The sequence below is a fragment of the Pleurodeles waltl genome, chromosome 6, assembly GCF_031143425.1.
Source record: "Pleurodeles waltl isolate 20211129_DDA chromosome 6, aPleWal1.hap1.20221129, whole genome shotgun sequence".
NCBI lineage: Eukaryota > Metazoa > Chordata > Amphibia > Caudata > Salamandridae > Pleurodeles > Pleurodeles waltl.
The window spans coordinates 26,775,336-26,795,207 of record NC_090445.1 but is presented as its reverse complement, the minus strand read 5'-3'; the positions used below and the strand labels follow the sequence as shown (position 1 = coordinate 26,795,207).

Genomic DNA, 19,872 nt, shown 5'->3' with positions numbered 1-19,872 from the left:
CAGGGGGCACCTCTAAGGTGCCCTTTGGGGTGTATGTTACAATAAAATGTACACTGGCATCAGTGTGCATTTATTGTGCTGAGAAGTTTGATACCAAACTTCTCAGTTTTCAGTGTAGCCAATATGGTGCTGTGGAGTTCGTGCATGACAGACTCCCAGACCATATACTCTTATGGCTACCCTGCACTTACAATGTCTAAGGTTTTGCTTAGACACTGTAGGGGCATAGTGCTCATGCACTTATGCCCTCTCCTATGGTATAGTGCACCCTGCCTCAGGGCTGTAAGGCCTGCTAGAGGGGTGACTTATCTATACTTCATAGGCAGTGTGAGGTTGGCATGGCACCCTGAGGGGAGTGCCATGTCGACTTACTCATTTTGTTCTCACTAGCACACACAAGCTGGCAAGCAGTGTGTCTGTGCTGAGTGAGGGGTCCCCAGGGTGGCATAAGACATGCTGCAGCCCTTAGAGACCTTCCCTGGCATCAGGGCCCTTAGTACCAGGGGTACCAGTTACAAGGGACTTACCTGGATGTCAGGGTGTGCCAATTGTGGAAACAAAAGTACAGGTTAGGGAAAGAACACTGGTGCTGGGGCCTGGTTAGCAGGCCTCAGCACACTTTCAAATCAAAACATAGCATCAGCAAAGGCAAAAAGTCAGGGGGTAACCATGCCAAGGAGGCATTTCCTTACAATGGGAGTGATACATTTATATTTCTTCAGGCCCTCAATGAGACGTGCTGCAACGTGAAGGATGCCTCTGAGAGATGCCAGTGTGGAGTCTGGGAGGCCATGTAGTTGGGCATTACTTCCATCCAGATGCAAGAGAACAAGGGCGTGAGCAGGAGTTCTAAAGCTGATTTCTGGAAAAAACTGTGGCTTTCTTTAGAAGAGACAGCTGGTACCAGGTCGCCTTTGTGTGTTCTTTGAGGGAGAGGTTCTTGTCCAGGGTGACTCCAACTGATTTTGGTATTTGGTGAGAGTTGGTCTTTAAAGCTGTCAAGATTCATGCCACAGAGTCAGGATTGTACTGTAACTTGTTTGTTGTTCTTGGCGAACAATACAAGTTCTGCTTTAATTGGATTGTGCTTAAGGGAGGTGCTGGACATCCAGGTCTGGCTGATGTGCAAGCCTACGCCCCTCACTCTGTCCTGTTTGTCCCTCTCCAAGTTGCTCCCAGCCTGTCTACACTACTGGTCCTCTGTCCTGTCTGTTCCTCTCGTCTGCCTACACTTCGGGCCCTCTATCCTGTCTGTCCCTCTCTACTAAGGTGCACTCAGCCTTCCTGCTCGACTCACTCTGTCCCGTCTGTGTGTCTGCTATTGTGCAGTCAGTCTGCCTATCTTTGTCCTGTCTTTCGTGCTCATATGAGATGTACTTGGTCCACCTATGCGACTCCCTGTCTGTCCCTCTCTGCTAAGATGCCCATAGTGCGTCTACATTCTTTGCCCTCTGTCCTGCCTTCCATACTGCTACTAAGCTGCACTCAGTCTGCCTATCCCAGTGGCTGTCTGTTCTTCTCCGTTAAGGTGCCGATAGTCTGCCTACATTCCTTGTGCGGTCTCCTGTCTCGCTCTGTCATGGAAGGTGCTCTTCATCTGCCTACATTCCTGGATCTCTGTCCTGTCTGTCCCTCTGTGCCAAGGTGCCCATAGTCTGCCTACACTCCTTGTGCTGTCTCGCCCTGTCATGGAAGGTGATCGTCTGACTACATTCCTGGATCTCTGTCCTGTCTGTCCCTCTGTGCTAAGTTGTACTTGTCTGCCTATGCCACTGGCTTGCTGTCCTATCTGTTCCTTTGTACCAAGGGGCCCATAGTTGGCCTACACTCATTGCTCTCTCTCCTTTCTGTCTCTCTGTGCCAAGGTGCCCATTGTTTTTCTACACTACTTGATCTCTGCCCTGTCTATTCCTGTCTGATAAGGTGCCCATAGTTTGCCTACTGTCCTGGATATCGGTCCTGTCTGTCCCTCTGTGCCAAGGTGCCCATAGTCTGCCTACACTCCTTGATCTCTGTCATGTATGTTCCTATGATCTGAGGTTCCCATAGTTTGCCTGCACTCTGATTTTTGCTGTGTCTGTCCCTCTGTGCAAAGATGCACTCAGTTTCTGCCTACACTCTAGGCTCTGTCTGGTCCGTCCTGCTTCTCTAAGGTACACTCAGTCTATCTACTCTCCTGCCTCCAGTCCTGGCTGTCCCTCTCTGCTGAGATGCACTCAGTGTCCCTACGCCCTAACGTTTTCAGTTTTAGATCTTTCTCACTCGTTTGCAGTGTGCTTTACTCTCCCTATGTATGTGCAGGCTGGTGCTCTGACCTGTGTGTCCTTCTCTAGGGTGCTCAGCCTGCCTACACTCCTGGTTGTCTGCTGCACTTTCCTAACCCACCCTGAACTCCAAGTCTAGGGTACCTTGCATTCACTGTCTGTGGCAATATATGCAGGAGAGGGATTCCTCTGTCTCTCGCGCTGCACTGAGCGTGTGTTGTCTGAAGTGATCTAATTCTAACAGCCTTTTCTTTTGTCTGTCTTTCCCTCCTTTTCCGTTTCCCCCTTCCACTACCCAAACCCCTTCCACCTCTGCCCTTATAGTACAAATCTGTGTTCCGGTCATACTCGCAGGACTTTGCCTCCCGAAGCCCAGCTTCTGTTCCTTCTCACCTGTCCTCTGCCACCTGTTATTCTTCCCATTTCCCTCCTGTCCACCTGTCTGAGAGCTCTGGGCCGATGGGGCCACTCGCTGCAGAGCCATCACCGAGTGGCCCGGATGAGCCTGTCGGCTCCCTCTCCTCTCAGGACAGCAGTTCTAGCGGGATCGCGCCTCACTGCCTTGCTTCTCAGTCTTCTTTCACTGATTCTCTCCAGACGCCTGTGGTGAGAAATGCGGCGTTTTGTGGGTGGTGTGGCGGTGGGCAGGGAGGGCATCCTTCTGAAATTAGAACTTTGTGTTCCACTTTGTGTGTGTACCCTCTTAGTTAGGAATGACATGACTACTCAAAGGTATAGCTCTTCATGGTATTCAGTGGCAGAGTTTTTAGACATATAAATATGTCCCTCTTTAAAAAGTGCATTACATGCCAACACTGAGGCAGCGGTAATAGTATTTCAAACACGGTTTGTCCATATCTGGCCCATAAATGACGTCCTTAGATAACCACTGTCCTTACATGAGGAGTGACGTATTACCCATCCAGGGTGTGTGATAAACCATGAACAATAGTTGGCTTGTGGTAGACTAGTCTGTGGTGGGGTTTGGTAAATTGTGGTGGCTGGCGTGTACCCTAAGAAGGTGTGTATCCACCAGAATGAATGTGAATGTACACTGATGCCTTTGTTTCAGGCAAAATCAAGACAGTTGCTTGTAGATGCACTTGACTGCTCTGCACTGGGCAAGGCATGCACAAAAGGCACAGGCCTTGGCTCATTAGAGGGGCCTTGAGGGGTGACTTTGGTTTGACATGCTGCAGCAGGCAGATTCTTGGTATGCTGAAGCTGTGTAGTGCTTGAAGAAGTGAGCTCAGGATGCTGCATATGCAAGCAGGAGTGGGCTCAGCAAGTTGCAGATTCACAAGCAGTGACTCTTCTTGCTGCAGGCTCAGAGGTGAACTGTGCATGCTGCAAATTCATAAGAGGCTAAATCTGCAGGCTGCAGATTAACAAGAGGTGAAGTAAGCCTGCTGCAGAATCAGGGGAGGTAGGATATTCATACTTTTAGGATTTAGGAGAGGTGGGATAAATACACTACAAAGTCAGGAGTATTAGCCTGCTTGTTAAGTAGGAGTTCCTTGTGCTGCAGCCTCAGGAGGCTTGGTATCTGCTGTAGGAGATGGTGGCTCTGCCTGCTGCATATTGAGCATACCTGGGCTCTGCCTGCTGCAGAGTGAGGAGACCTGTGCTCTGCCTGCTGCAGGGTGAGGAGACCTGTGCTCTGCCTGCTGCAGGGTGAGGAGACCTGTGCTCTGCCTGCTGCAGGGTGAGGAGACCTGTGCTCTGCCTGCTGCAGGGTGAGGAGACCTGTGCTCTGCCTGCTGCAGGGTGAGGAGACCTGTGCTCTGCCTGCTGCAGGGTGAGGAGACCTGTGCTCTGCCTGCTGCAGGGTGAGGAGACCTGTGCTCTGCCTGCTGCAGGGTGAGGAGACCTGTGCTCTGCCTGCTGCAGGGTGAGGAGACCTGTGCTCTGCCTGCTGCAGGGTGAGGAGACCTGTGCTCTGCCTGCTGCAGGGTGAGGAGACCTGGGCTCTGCCTGCTGCAGGGTGAGGAGACCTGGGCTCTGCCTGCTGCAGGGTGAGGATACCTGGGCTCTACCTGCTGCAGAGTGAAGATACATGGGCTCTATCTGTTGCAGATTGGGAACACCGGAGCTCTGCTTGCTACAGATTGAGGCAACCTGGACTCTGATTGCTGCAGATTGAAGAGGAGTGGGCTGCCTTCTGCAGATTGAGGAGACCTAAGCTGTCCTGCTGTAGATGGAGGCCTGAGCTCTCCTGCTGTAAATGGAGGAGACCAGAGTTGCACCTGCTGCAGATTGAGGAAAATTGGGCTCAGCCTGCTAAAGATTGAGGAAACCTGGACTCTACCTGCTGCTGATTGAGGAGACTAGGGCTCTGCCTGCTGCAGATTAAGGAGACTAGGGCTCTGCCTGCTGCAGATTAGAGACTTGGGCTCTGCCTGCTACAGATTAGAGACTTGGGCTCTGCCTGCTACAGATTAGAGACTTGGGCTCTGCCTGCTACAGATTAGAGACTTGGGCTCTGCCTGCTACAGATTAGAGACTTGGGCTCTGCCTGCTACAGATTAGAGACTTGGGCTCTGCCTGCTACAGATTAGAGACCTGGACTCTGCCTTCTGCAGATTCAGGAGAATTGGGCTCTGCTTCAACAGATTCAGGAGACTTGGGCTCTGCCTTCAACAGATTCAGGAGACTTGGGCTCTGCCTTCAACAGATTTACTAGACCTGGGCCCTTCCTGCTGCAGGTTGAGGGGATTTGGGGCCTTCCTGTTGCAGATTGAAGAGACCTATGCCCTACCTGTTGCAGATCGAGGAGGCCTGGGCTCTGCCCACTACAGCTTGAGGAGGCCTGTGCTCTGCCTGCTGCAGATCCATGAGATTTGGGCTCTGCCTTCTAAAGATTAAGAGGGCCTTGGCTCTTCCTGCTCCAGTTTGGAGACCTGGGCTCTGCTTTGCGGCAGAGAAATGCTACCGTAAACTTTCCTTCCAAATATCCTGGGCTCTGTCTGCTGCATATTAAAGATACCCAAGCTCTGTCTGCTGCAGATTGAGGAGACCTGAGCTGCGTGTGCTTCAGGTTGAGGAGACCTGAGTTCAAACTGCTGCATATTGAGGAGACCTGGACAGTCCCTGATGCAGAGTGAGGAGACCTGGACAGTCCCTGCTGCAGAGTGAGGAGACCTGGACAGTCCCTGCTGCAGAGTGAGGAGACCTGGACAGTCCCTGCTGCAGAGTGAGGAGACCTGGACAGTCCCTGCTGCAGAGTGAGGAGACCTGGACAGTCCCTGCTGCAGAGTGAGGAGACCTGGACAGTCCCTGCTGCAGATTGGAAGGGCCCTGGGCTCTGCCTGCTGCAGATTGGAAGGGCCCTGGGCTCTTGGACAAAAAGAAAAAAGGGAGCACACTGCCTCACACTCCAGCAAAAAGTTAGCCCCAATGCATCATGGTAAATGCAGTCACTTTGTTTTGTGTTGAAAAAGTAATCAAAAGTCTTTCACCTAAGTAGGTGCAGCAAGTGCTGTGTATCTCTGGACACGTGTTTCTAGGTTTAGCCCGTCATCAGCAGAGAGCAGCCAAAGTCTGTGGGGTTGCTTGAAATGCCGCCAAAAGTCTTCTCAGGACCTGGGCTCTGCCTGCTGCAGATTGAACAGACCTGGGCTCTTCCTGCTGCAGAATCAGGGCATCTGTGCTCTGCCTGCGGCAGTCCGAAATGTCCTGGTCTCTGCCTGCGGCAGTCCGAAATGTCCTGGTCTCTGCCTGCTGCAGACTGAGGAGTTCTAGGCTCGTCCTGCTGCAGAATGATGGTTCCTGGGTTTGCCTGCATCAGACTGGGAACCTAGGTTAGTCCTGCTGCAGAATCAAGTTACCTGGGCTCTGCATGCAGCACATTCAATAGATTTGGATTGCGTATGTTACAGATTTGAGGGTATTTGGGCACTGCATTTTGTGAATGGATGAAACCTGTATGAGGAGACTTGACATCTGCATTCTGCAGTTTGTGGATGGGTGACCCTTGAAAGCTGCATGCTAATGATACCTGGGCCCCTTTGAGCTACAGCAACATTGCACAATAGTTGGGTCTGGTACAAATAAAAGGAAAATGGTTTAGTTTTAGCTTGCTGCAGCAGTTTGACTAGTCTTTAACTATGACTGGGACTGCGCCAACCATGAGAGAAAGATTTCTTCCATGGCTGGAAGCAGAGGCTAAAGGCTCAGGGTTTATACGTTTGGTTCAATGGGACGATGGGATGTGGAAATAAGTGAAAGATGCATTGGTCTTACAAAGACTTTGGAGTGAGTCAACGTTTTGGTGTCTACCGCCTCAGTGATGACACTGCCCGATTTCAATAAAGCACTTCAGACACGGTTGCTTACAGCCTATAGGAGAAGCTCGGGAGGTGGCAGAAAGCAGTGGCTGGTGGATGAGATATCCAAGGTCTGAGAGCATAGCCATGACTTTCACAGAAGGTTGGCAATGGGTCTCTTAATCAGGTTGGTAACTTGAAGCTAGGTGGCAGTGCTGGCCCAGTCTTGAGTAAGGGTGCAGAATAGAAAAAGGTATGTAACACAGCATTGGGGTTGTGTGAGTGGGAGACTCGCTGTAAAGTGTGAGTGAGACCTGTGTGTTTAAAATTGATGCCAACCATTGAAGTGGTTGCCTGTCATGCTTTCCTTTCATCCTGTCTCTTCCCATAGAGTGAAAACGCCAGCGAGGAGGCAGGGGAGGGCGAATACGTCAATCTCTATTCCTCCAGCCAAAGCAATGGAGAGCTCCCTCACTCTGACGGAGTAAGTACTGCGCAGGGTGAGGTGCTGGGGCCATCCAGCTTGCTTGGTGCATGCATGCTTCCTGCAGGGCTGTGGTCGCTGGCCCCTGTCTTCTGGTGCTTTTCTGCTCTGCTAAGCCAATGCTTCAGATGTGCTAACTGTGGTACAGAAGAAAACTTCCCTTAAGTGCACCCATCCCTCCTACACCTATCAATGGCAAGGCTTTGTTGATCAATTTGTTTGACAGTCACTTTCCCCACTCACGATGCAGGAAGTGAAGAAGTACAAACAATCCTACGCAACAAAGATACTCCTAACGTTGGCAAGGAGCGTTCATTTATTTGATGAGCATGCTGATCGCTCCTCATTGGAAATGACCAGCAGATGATGCTAACCTTTAACTTTAACCGCAAACCTCTTGTATGCAACATTGATTTGTTGGGCTGGCTCATGAGGTCTCATAGTTCAGCAAGTTTAACCCGCCATAGGAATAAGATGTACATGAAATTCAGAAGCGGAGCACTCCAAATGTATATCCACTTTTCAGATTATATGTAATTCCTAGCCCTATCATGAGACATTATAATCATTTTTTATCACTCCATAAGCCAGCACACTCCATTCCCGTGTTGCAGCCATCCAGGAAAAAAGTTGCTAGTGTGATCGACATTTTTTTATCCGAAGGGCTGTAATGCGTAAACAGTATTTGCTGGTGAATGGAGTGACTTATCAAAATAGGATTATAGTTTATCACAAATTTACTCATTTCTATATGGCTTAATGTTGTCCTTTTCTTTCACAATGGCGCACATGTAATAACAAATGTTATTGTTTTTGATTTTCTACTGTTTGCCCTTCCCGCTGGAAACCTTGTTCGTGACTATCTTTGTGTCAAGTCTGGGGGAAGACAATGTCCCAGAAATAGCCTTGACAAAGTCCAGGGAGTGGACGAAACATGTCTGCTGAATCATCTATATTTCATCTTGTGTCTGGCCATTGGCTGAATTTACTCTATCAGCACAACTATTTAGTTGTGTACACCAGGAGGAAAAAAATACACCAACTCAGCACAATATCAATGTTTGAACATTATCAACTAAAGGAACACTTTTTTGGTTACAAAATCTCTAAAAATATGGATTAAAATGTCTCATGATAGGGCTAGGAATTCCATATAATCTGAGAAGTGGATATACATTTGGAGTGCTCTGCTTCTGAATTTCATGTAGTACATATCGTGGGAACAGATGCGATAAGTCCGTTTAAACACCAGTTAAGTGTTTACTATGCTGTGACTACCAGGTGATGTGCGACAGCTATACCACAATCGCTTGTGTATGTTTGTGTTCAATATAGGAATGAGATGAGCCTGCTTAATTGTGGTGCTAACCGCCTTCATGGCGTTGAAGTATGTTTCCTCCTTCGGGAATACCAGTAATTTTCTAGATGGTCTCGAGAACAGCCTCATCACAGAGCATACCCCCTAAGTGACACCACAAGGAAGTACTCGTCAAATATTACTACCATTTGACCCCACATCCACGTGTACATTGAAATAATTTTCACTTAAAGAGCGTCATTGTTTTTGGGTTTTTTTTTGTATCACTACAAACAATTTGTGAAAACCGGTGTTCCCAATTAAAGAACTGTTTAAAGAATTATGCAAGAATAGGATTCTCTTGGGAGCACACCTAACATATATACCAAAGATTTTTAAAAACTGTGGAGCCTGCCACAATTTAATTGTATTACCCAAAAAGTCATCACCAGAAAGGTCACATCATACATTGGATGTTAAAAGCTGATGAGTTCCTTGAACTTTGTTTCCCAATCTAAGGACTCCGATTAACCAACGTAGGAATTGGACAACAGATTGGCCAATGTGAAGAATTGTGTTGTTCTTCAGTCACTAGAGCAATTGTACTTTAAACATAAAAACACTACATTGAACTTTCCTTCCAAATATCTCTTTGCCAGATGTACGGAAGGTTGCAACACGTCCCTCCATTCATATTTTTAATATTATTTTTGGGTAGCTATGTCTGCAAGACGAGGCTGCGGGAAATCGACAATACTTAGAAATCTCTTTGCATTCAAATTCTGCTTTGTATTTCGAGCGCCGTATGTGAATCTGTTGTAGATTCATGCTACAAAGCTCCTTATAACAGTACTTTTGAGCTTGAAAGCAGTATGGATTTGCAGTTACCCCTCTCGCCATTCCCATCGAGATGGGGTAGCAAACCAGTGTGCCACAGAAGCTGTGCTATCTCACACTATGCAAGGTTGGAGAGGAATACACAATTAGACGGGTGGCTGTGATGTGGGAAATTGAGGGTTTCAAGTTGCTATCCCAGGGTGTTTCAAAATACATCTATTGTCGATGTCACTTTTTTCCATTTACTTATGAACAAGATACTATTCTGAGCCCAGTCACTGGATGAAGGAATTGTGTAAAGTATGTGAATTTAGGATATTGATCTGCAGAATTGTTGAAGGTAAGTACATTTGCCTTTTCTCTAGTTCAGATGAGAAGGTCTTAGCATTGTGTGCATCATTTGTATAACTGTAGCATTAAGCTCTTGCAGGAAATCTGGAAAATGCAGGTAACATTTAGGGCATGGGTGCCTTCTGGCGTTTAGTTGCAGGGCCTTGTTGACCTGGGTTTGGTACAGGGGCACTGGTGTGGTTCTGAGATACCTCTGCTATACAGGACCAGAGTCTGCTTCTAGGACCATTCTCCTCCTCTTTTCTTATATACAGTGTGTTTCTTGCTGCTCTAACCTAGAGTTTGAGAGTTGAAATAAGTCTTCAGAAATCCATTACTTGCAGTTTGTAGTGTACGTTAATCCACAGTTTTGGGCCTTGCTGACACTGGAGAGGCGATGATTTTTAATAAATGTGTCTACTCGGACTGTGTTTGCGAAGGGAATGTGAGAACATGGGTTATCTGACCATTAGCTAAAATGTCTTACTCATCCAGCTATTTCTTGAATCTAAAAAAACAGATTAACAAAGCACATACTAAGTGCCCATTACTTCGCCCAAAGACCCGCAGGCCTCTGTGGTTTGGGTTTTTGTAAATGTATATTGATTTGTGTGTTTTCTAACCTACCTAATTGGTGTGATTAGGGGGTTTATTTCTGAAACTCCCAAGGCTTTATGGTCTATACTTTATTGGCCCTTGATTCAGAAATGCAAGATAGTATTTGTCCATGTGTCCCCCACCCCAGAAGGCTCAATCCAAGGCCCTTGTTATTCTGAGGTTGCCTGGGTCTCTGGGACCCCTTCTATGGTTACTTATAATGGAGACAGATGCTCTGCCCTAGAGAGCCTCTGGGACAGGTAGGTATTGACTCTTCTCTAGATAGCCTCATGAAGGATCCTTGTTTAATCCAGTGTTTACTTTGCCTCTTGGTATCCTCATCGGTGTTCCCTCATTATTCCAACTGGCCCCTGGGAGCCTTGGCCATTTGTATTCAGGTTTGCCATTGGGCACCTCATCAGCAATCGCCTCAGTACTGAGTTTTTAGTACTAGTCTGAGTGCCTCCATCTGGACCCTTTGCTATCAAGACATTAGCTCTTAACTCATGAGCCTCACTCTGGGTTTCATTATTTTCATTTTGGCCCCTCCTTAACCCGCATGGTGCTACTCTCTGTGCATGGTCGGAGAGATGGGGTGCTGGGGGGGGCTTGCACTGTTGCCAGTGCAACACTACCTCTGGCTTGTGTGCGATATGCAGAGATCTTCTCACAGTGTTGTCTCCCCACAGGATTCCCCACCCCTGAAAGATGGCTTCCAGGAGGATGGATTGCCACATGCTGGCCCGTCTGGGAAGGAGAGCCATGGGTCCTTGGAAAGGTGAGTGTGCAGCTCCTGGTGCAGGTGAAGATCAGAGCACAAAATGGCTGACCAATGGGAAGTGGAAGCAAAAGGTGACTTGGGACACCCCTGCTCTGAACACCCTGTAAAGTATGTGTGGGCATGATTGTGGACCTAAATGCAGTGATCGTGCAACACAGGAAGCCTAGTCAAGTAAGGAATCTGATATACTGAGCAACACAAGTATAACATAAAATCATCCTGCACATGCGCACACATCACAGATGCCATCGCGCATGACGTCAGTGAGTCTGCTCCGGGGGCTGGAGCATATCATTCAAAGTTTGGCTATTGGCGTCAGCGTTTGCCCCCAATTTTCTGGGCTCAGTCATCAGAAGAGTACAGTAAGCTCTGGGGTGCAGGGGATTTGCACACAGGATGGAGTGTATGGCATGTACCCACAGATCACTGCACATGGCCAAAGAGCGTGCTCTGGGCTCTTGGAGGAGGTGTCCTAAGTGCAGGCCTGGGATAAAGGCCCCATGCAAAGAGCTCACTGGACATGCTTGTAGGTCCTGACCAGTGGATGCTGGAAGTACTGGTGTTAGTCAGTCACTGCACCCAGAGCAGACCATGCACAGCTGAAGGCTTTTTCCAGTGAACTGAGTCAATCTATCAAGGGAAGAATTTGTACCCTATAAGCAAGGCAGACATACTGGTTATCCAAACTTTCAATGAAGGGTGCATCTTTCCTGCATGAAATGCGGACAGCAAAACCATCCACTCACTCTGCCCAAACAGGTCTCAGCAGGACCCATGCACACCTTAAAATTAACGTCAAACTGCCCACTCAGCTGCAAATTAGTCAAGGGAAGAAGTAATCTCTCCCTAGCCAGTCTGCATATTGAATCATAATGTCAGTTCTCACTGGCCTCATCTAACAACGTAATTTTCCCATTTGACATACACTTTGCACCTTTGTATCATGCGCCAGTACATGTTCACAGACAAAAACAGTGGAGTAGAGAGAGAGATTTTTTTTATGACTATGCTAAAGTTTAGTACTCGTATTCTTCACCCCCTCTTTGTCATCACTTGTGTCCTAATCTTCACTCCTCTGATTAGCCTTTTCTCTGCATCAGTCTCTGCCTTACAACTAGTAGTCCGTGTCACGAGCCCCCCAATTAATAATTTTGGATCCAGATCAATCTCATCAGAGGGGCTGAACCTCCTTTCAGCACAGTGCACTGTTGGGGTGTTCAGCACAGAACCTAGTCAGAGGTGAGGCTCTGCACCCGAGGCCCTTGGTCACTTCCAGTGCATGCTTTGAGGTCAGTACCTTTGACCAAGCGTGGCCTGCATGGTGCCAGTGCCCGCAGCTTCCTGGATCCAGCCATTGCTTGAACCCAGGAGATTCAGTGGTGTGAAGTTCCTTCAGTGATATAATCAGTGATTTAATTAGATGCATGATATGTGATGCCATCAGCCATATGTGATCTAAATTGTGACGTCATGTGAGGTCATGAGAATTGCCTTAGGTGTGTTGTTGTTGTGTTGCGCATCGTAGCTGGCTCATTTCAGTTCTCTCTAAGGTGAAGACTGTTACCATTATAGACCCTCAGATGAAGTTTTTAGGGGGAATTCTTTCTATTTTAGAACATTACTTTCACTGTGGAGAGCCATAACATCAATTTAGGATGTAGTTTATCCTATGGTCATTGTAAGACTTGCTTCATGTACCTTGTGTTGTGAGCACCTGACACCAGGCATGACACACTGGCCCATTTGCTCGAAATGCTAGTGTTTGTGAACTGTTCGAAATCAGAACATGAGCACATCCATGGTAAACACATAAGTGTGCAACACAAAGATGAAAATACACAGGTGTCTGGGGAGATGGAATTGGGCTAGAGAGAGAGGGGGTATAGGAAAGAGAAACCGTAAATCTGGCTTTGCTGCAGCCCTTGCAAAGTGAAAATAATATAACTTGTAGAGGAAAACATTTTCCATAAGTTCTTCTCCCCTCACCAACACTCAGAGAAGGGTACAGCTGGTGAGACATGCTGTGGGTGCCCTAACTGGTGTAGACAGAATGGGTTACGAGATGGAAGACCTCTGATGCTTGTTAGGCTCATACATGGCTTGGTGTGGCCAGTTTCCTTCACCTTGAACCAGACATTACAGTGGTGTGGGTACAGTTGTGTCACACAAGGGTTTACATGAGAATTCAAGCAGGAGTCTTTGTTACTGACTAAAAAGATTTCCATTCACAGGCATCACACGCTACCGGACTCACTGAACGAGGAGGAGGACCTGGACGAAACACACGAGCTGTTTCTGATAGACCACAACGAGATCATGTCGAGGCTCACCCTCAAACAAGAGGTAGGTGAACCAGGGCCCCCTCATTAGCTGCTAAGGGGGGGAGGGGGGGGAGATTTGTGTAAAAAAAAAAAAAAAAGCAGGGTGGGGGGTCCGACGGACAGCAGGTTCTGAAAACGGGGCTTAGACTCCATCTTCTACTTAATAGCTTTTCACGCTGCCCTCGACTGAAAATTCCCATGTTTTGGTAAAAACAGAAAACAGTTTTTACAATGCAGAAAAGGGTTAATTGTTGCAGAGCCTTCCAACTCTTTTTCAAGGGGAGGGATTCTACAGCAAGGCAGGCACACTGGATAAGCACACTTCAAATGCCTGCATCATTCCTCTGCCCATACCCAGATCATCAACTTCACTGACTAGATTGCTCTAGCAGGGCCCATGAACACTGCAAAGAGCTCCGAGTGAAGAAGGCACCAGCCCAGTCCACACGCATGAAGATCAGGAATAATATGGTGAAACCCAACAATGTGTTGATCAACGGGCCCTTTCTACCCCCCTTCTGCAGGTCACCTTTACAAAATACTCGTCTCATTGTGGGGTGGGCTGCTCACTTCTGTTACATAAATATACAAGGCACCTGGAGCCCTCAGTACCAGTGGCAGCACATCACCTACCTGGAACTTCTACGCTTTTGCCTTGCTCTTAGAGCCCTCTTCCAACTCAATTGAGGCAAGACAGTCCACATAGAAGGGTATGACTGCTGGGTATTACATCCAGAAACAGGGTAAACCCTCTCCCTCCAGCTCTCTGCACTGGTTCAAGAAACCTGTCTCTGGGTACTCCACAACAACATTCACGTGTTGGCATAGCATTTGCAGAGGGTGAAGACCTACTTTGCAGACCTGCTTTATCAGAACCCACCAACCAGTCCACAAGTGTAAACTCCACCCACAAATACTTCAGAACTACTTTCTTTGTAGTGCGGTGGTGAGAGTCCCACCATTGACCTGTTGGCCAGCCCTCAAAAAACGTAAAATTCCAAAACTTCATCGCCAGGTCTCTGCACCCACAGCCCATGGGCAATGTACTATGGATCAGCTGATCGTGGATATTTTCCTATGCTTTCCTACTCTCCCCCTCATCCAATATATAGTGAGGAAGATGCAGCAGGTGCCCATGACCTTCATTCTAGTAGCACTAACATAGGCAAGATAGCCTTGATACTCTGTGCTTCTGGCGATGGCCGTCTGTCCCTAGGAGACGCTCCCTCTGAGGCTGGGCCTTCTTACTAAACATCTGGGCCTGGTCAGACACCGAGGTCCCAGGCAGCTCAACCTAACAATCTGGCACCCAAGTTCCTAGAGTTTGGCTACCTCAGACTTCCAGAGGACGGTATGCTTATTCATTGGGCAGCACACATACACACTACATGAGTGTGCTACGCAGCCAGATGGAAGACATTCATAATATGCACTATCTTCAGACAGTTAGACCCCTTAAAGGGCTCCGTGCAGGTGTTTGTCTGCTGCCTCTTACATATATGCAAGGCAGGTATTGTTTAAACTTCCATACACCTAAATTTAAGTGTTGTTGCAGTGTACTTGCAAATCAGGCAACTCATCACTTTGCAAAGTATCTGTCATTATGGTTTTCATTGAGGGCCTCAAAAGCTGCTTTGGAAAGGAACTCCTTAACAGTCTATGCAGAGCATGTGCTTCTACAGCCACACACCCTACGAACAGAACATTTTACACTGTAACTATCTGTTCGTACAGATAGCTTCACATTCACCCATCCCTCCTTCAGAAGCCAGAGATTAACACGTTTTGTTTCCTTTCCATTCACAATGCACAACAGACTCTCTTCAACACTGCTCTCCATTTAGACTACTCTCTCGCTGAATTAAAAACAACTTGAGATGGAGATAATACGCTTGTGCATTGTGGACTAAGGGCGGAATCGCAGCAGGTCTTGTGACTCAAACGTCTATGAAGAAAAAGATTTCAATGCTTGGGCTTCGCACTAGAAGGTATGGGTATGCAGAACACTGCATGTAAAATATATATATATATATATATATGTTCAATGGCATGTGTAGCTGTAGATACACATGCTGTGCATTAGTTCGCAATCTAGTGTTGGGCTCGGAGTGTTACAAGTTGTTTTTCTTCAAAGAATATTTTCGAGTCACAAGATCGAGTGACTCCTCCTCTCTGTAATACTGCGCATGGGCATCGAGTCCTTTGTTAGATTGTTTTCTTCCCACTGTTGGGTTCAGACGTGTTTTCTCTTGCTCCTGGACTTTTCGGTTCGGTATACTCTGAACTTTTCTAAACTTTGTGTAAGGAAATGCCTCCTTGGCATGGTTGCCCCCTGACTTTTTGCCTTTGCTGATGCTATGTTTACAATTGAAAGTGTGCTGAGGCCTGCTAACCAGGCCCAAGCACCAGTGTTCTTTCCCTAACCTGTACTTTTGTATCCACAATTGGCAGACCCTGGCATCCAGATAAGTCCCTTGTAACTGGTACTTCTAGTACCAAGGGCCCTGATGCCAAGGAAGGTCTCTAAGGGCTGCAGCATGTCTTATGCCACCCTGGAGACCTCTCACTCAGCACAGACACACTGCTTGCCAGCTTGTGTGTGCTAGTGAGGACAAAACGAGTAAGTCGACATGGCACTCCCCTCAGGGTGCCATGCCAGCCTCTCACTGCCTATGCAGTATAGGTAAGACACCCCTCTAGCAGGCCTTACAGCCCTAAGGCAGGGTGCACTATACCATAGGTGAGGGTACCAGTGCATGAGCATGGTACCCCTACAGTGTCTAAACAAAACCTTAGACATTGTAAGTGCAGGGTAGCCATAAGAGTATATGGTCTGGGAGTTTGTCAAACACGAACTCCACAGCACCATAATGGCTACACTGAAAACTGGGAAGTTTGGTATCAAACTTCTCAGCACAATAAATGCACACTGATGCCAGTGTACATTTTATTGCAAAATACACCCCAGAGGGCACCTTAGAGGTGCCCCCTGAAACTTAACCGACTATCTGTGTAGGCTGACTAGTTCCAGCAGCCTGCCACACTAGAGACATGTTGCTGGCCCCATGGGGAGAGTGCCTTTGTCACTCTGAGGCCAGTAACAAAGCCTGCACTGGGTGGAGATGCTAACACCTCCCCCAGGCAGGAGCTGTAACACCTGGCGGTGAGCCTCAAAGGCTCACCCCTTTGTCACAGCACCGCAGGACACTCCAGCTAGTGGAGTTCTCCGGCCCGGCCCCCACTTTTGGCGGCAAGGCCGGAGAAAATAATGAGAATAACAAGGAGGAGTCACTGGCCAGTCAGGACAGCCCCTAAGGTGTCCTGAGCTGAGGTGACTCTAACTTTTAGAAATCCTCCAACTTGCAGATGGAGGATTCCCCCAATAGGGTTAGGATTGTGACCCTCTCCCCTTGGGAGGAGACACAAAGAGGGTGTACCCACCCTCAGGGCTAGTAGCCATTGGCTACTAACCCCCCAGACCTAAACACGCCCTTAAATTTTGTATTTAAGGGCTACCCTGAACCCTAGAAAATTAGATTCCTGCAAACTACAAGAAGAAGGACTGCCTAGCTGAAAACCCCTGCAGAGGAAGACCAGAAGACGACAACTGCCTTGGCTCCAGAAACTCACCGGCCTGTCTCCTGCCTTCCAAAGAACTCTGCTCCAGCGACGCCTTCCAAGGGACCAGCGACCTCTGAATCCTCTGAGGACTGCCCTGCTTCGAAAAAGACAAGAAACTCCCGAGGACAGCGGACCTGCTCCAAACAGACTGCAACTTTGTTTCCAGAAGCAGCTTTAAAGAACCCTGCAACTCCCCGCAAGAAGCGTGAGACTTGCAACACTGCACCCGGCGACCCCGACTCGGCTGGTGGAGAACCAACACCTCAGGGAGGACCCCCGGACTACTCTACGACTGTGAGTACCAAAACCTGTCCCCCCTGAGCCCCCACAGCGCCGCCTGCAGAGGGAATCCCGAGGCTTCCCCTGACCGCGACTCTCTGAAACCTAAGTCCCGACGCCTGGAAAAGACCCTGCACCCGCAGCCCCCAGGACCTGAAGGACCGGACTTTCACTGCAGAAGTGACCCCCAGGAGTCCCTCTCCCTTGCCCAAGTGGAGGTTTCCCCGAGGAAGCCCCCCCTTGCCTGCCTGCAGCGCTGAAGAGATCCCTTGATCTCTCATTGACTTCCATTGCGAACCCGACGCTTGTTCTAACACTGCACCCGGCCGCCCCCGCGCCGCTGAGGGTGAAATTTCTGTGTGGGCTTGTGTCCCCCCCGGTGCCCTACAAAACCCCCCTGGTCTGCCCCCCGAGGACGCGGGTACTTACCTGCTGGCAGACTGGAACCGGGGCACCCCCTTCTCTCCATTGAAGCCTATGCGTTTTGGGCACCACTTTGAACTCTGCACCTGACCGGCCCTGAGCTGCTGGTGTGGTAACTTTGGGGTTGCTCTGAACCCCCAACGGTGGGCTACCTTGGACCAAGAACTGAACCCTGTAAGTGTCTTACTTACCTGGTAAAACTAACAAAAACTTACCTCCCCCAGGAACTGTGAAAATTGCACTAAGTGTCCACTTTTAGAGTAGCTATTTGTCAATAACTTGAAAAGTCTACATGCAATTGAAATGATTCAAAGTTCCTAATGTACTTACCTGCAATACCTTTCAAACAAGATATTACATGTTAAATTTGAACCTGTGGTTCTTAAAATAAACTAAGAAAAGATATTTTTCTATACAAAACCTATTGGCTGGATTTGTCTCTGAGTGTGTGTACCTCATTTATTGTCTATGTGTATGTACAACAAATGCTTAACACTACTCCTTGGATAAGCCTACTGCTCGACCACACTACCACAAAATAGAGCATTAGTATTATCTCTTTTTACCACTATTTTACCTCTAAGGGGAACCCTTGGACTCTGTGCATGCTATTCCTTACTTTGAAATAGCACATACAGAGCCAACTTCCTACATTGGTGGATCAGCGGTGGAGTACAAGACTTTGCATTTGCTGGACTACTCAGCCAATACCTGATCACACGACAAATTCCAAAATTGTCATTAGAAATTGATTTTTGCAATTTGAGAAGTTTTCTAAATTCTTAAAAGACCTGCTAGGGCCTTGTGTTAGATCCTGTTTAGCATTTCTTTTAGAGTTTAAAAGTTTGTAAAAGTTTGAATTAGATTCTAGAACCAGTTGTAGATTCTTAAAAAGTATTCCAACTTTTAGAAGCAAAATGTCTAGCACAGATGTGACTGTGGTGGAACTCGACACCACACCTTACCTCCATCTTAAGATGAGGGAGCTAAGGTCACTCTGTAAAATAAAGAAAATAACAATGCGCCCCAAACCTACCAAAATACAGCTCCAGGAGCTTCTGGCAGAGTTTGAAAAGGCCAACCCCTCTGAGGGTGGCAACTCAGAGGAAGAGGATAGTGACTTGGAGGACAATTCCCCCCTACCAGTCCTATCTAGGGAGAACAGGGTCTCTCAAACCCTGACTCCAAAAATAATAGTCAGAGATGCTGGTTCCCTCACAGGAGAGACCAACACCTCTGAAATCACTGAGGATAACTCCAGTGAAGAGGACATCCAGTTAGCCAGGATGGCCAAAAGATTGGCTTTGGAAAGACAGATCCTAGCCATAGAGAGGGAAAGACAAGAGATGGGCCTAGGACCCATCAATGGTGGCAGCAACATAAATAGGGTCAGAGATTCTCCTTACATGTTGAAAATCCCTAAAGGGATTGTAACTAAATATGAAGATGGTGATGACATCACCAAATGGTTCACAGCTTTTGAGAGGGCTTGTGTAACCAGAAAAGTGAACAGATCTCACTGGGGTGCTCTCCTTTGGGAAATGTTCACAGGAAAGTGTAGGGATAGACTCCTCACACTCTCTGGACAAGATGCAGAATCTTATGACCTCATGAAGGGTACCCTGATTGAGGGCTTTGGATTCTCCACTGAGGAGTATAGGATTAGATTCAGGGGGGCTCAAAAATCCTCGAGCCAGATCTGGGTTGACTTTGTAGACTACTCAGTAAAAACACTAGATGGTTGGATTCAAGGCAGTGGTGTAAGTAATTATGATGGGCTGTACAATTTATTTGTGAAAGAACACCTGTTAAGTAATTGTTTCAATGATAAACTGCATCAGCATCTGGTAGACCTAGGACCAATTTCTCCCCAAGAATTGGGAAAGAAGGCGGACCATTGGGTCAAGACTAGTGTAAAGAAATGGCTCCCTGTTGCAGTTACCCCCCCACTTTTTGCCTGATACTGATGCTGACTTGACTGAGAAGTGTGCTGGGACCCTGCTAACCAGGCCCCAGCACCAGTGTTCCTTCACCTAAAATGTACCATTGTATCCCCAATTGGCACACCCTGGCATTCAGATAAGTCCCTTGTAACTGGTACTTCTGGTACCAAGGGCCCTGATGCCAGGGAAGGTCTCTAAGGGCTGTAGCATGTATTATGCCACCCTAGAGACCCCTCACTCAGCACAGACACACTGCTTACAAGCCTGTGTGTGCTGGTGAGAACAAAATGAGTAAGTCGACATGGCACTCCCCTCAGGGTGCCATGCCAGCCTCTCACTGCCTATGCAGTATAGGTAAGACACCCCTCTAGCAGGCCTTACAGCCCTAAGGCAGGGTGCACTATACCATAGGTGAGGGTACCAGTGCATG

General features: G+C 47.9%; 1 protein-coding gene across 7 annotated transcripts in view; it reads left to right on the top strand.

Moving 5' to 3' along the window:
• RAPGEF1 (Rap guanine nucleotide exchange factor 1) overlaps positions 1–19,872 on the top strand; it is a 432,768-nt gene that overhangs the window by 339,259 nt on the left and 73,637 nt on the right. For 3 of the 7 annotated variants that reach the window (XM_069237096.1, XM_069237094.1, XM_069237093.1), the window contains exons 12-15: positions 2,589–2,870; positions 6,921–7,013; positions 10,764–10,852; positions 13,087–13,198. In XM_069237096.1, coding sequence (XP_069093197.1) covers positions 2,589–2,870; positions 6,921–7,013; positions 10,764–10,852; positions 13,087–13,198 — 576 coding nt within the window. The remainder of the gene's footprint in view (positions 1–2,588; positions 2,871–6,920; positions 7,014–10,763; positions 10,853–13,086; positions 13,199–19,872) is intronic. The other 4 variants (XM_069237095.1, XM_069237098.1, XM_069237097.1 and 1 more) reach the window with 2 other exon arrangements.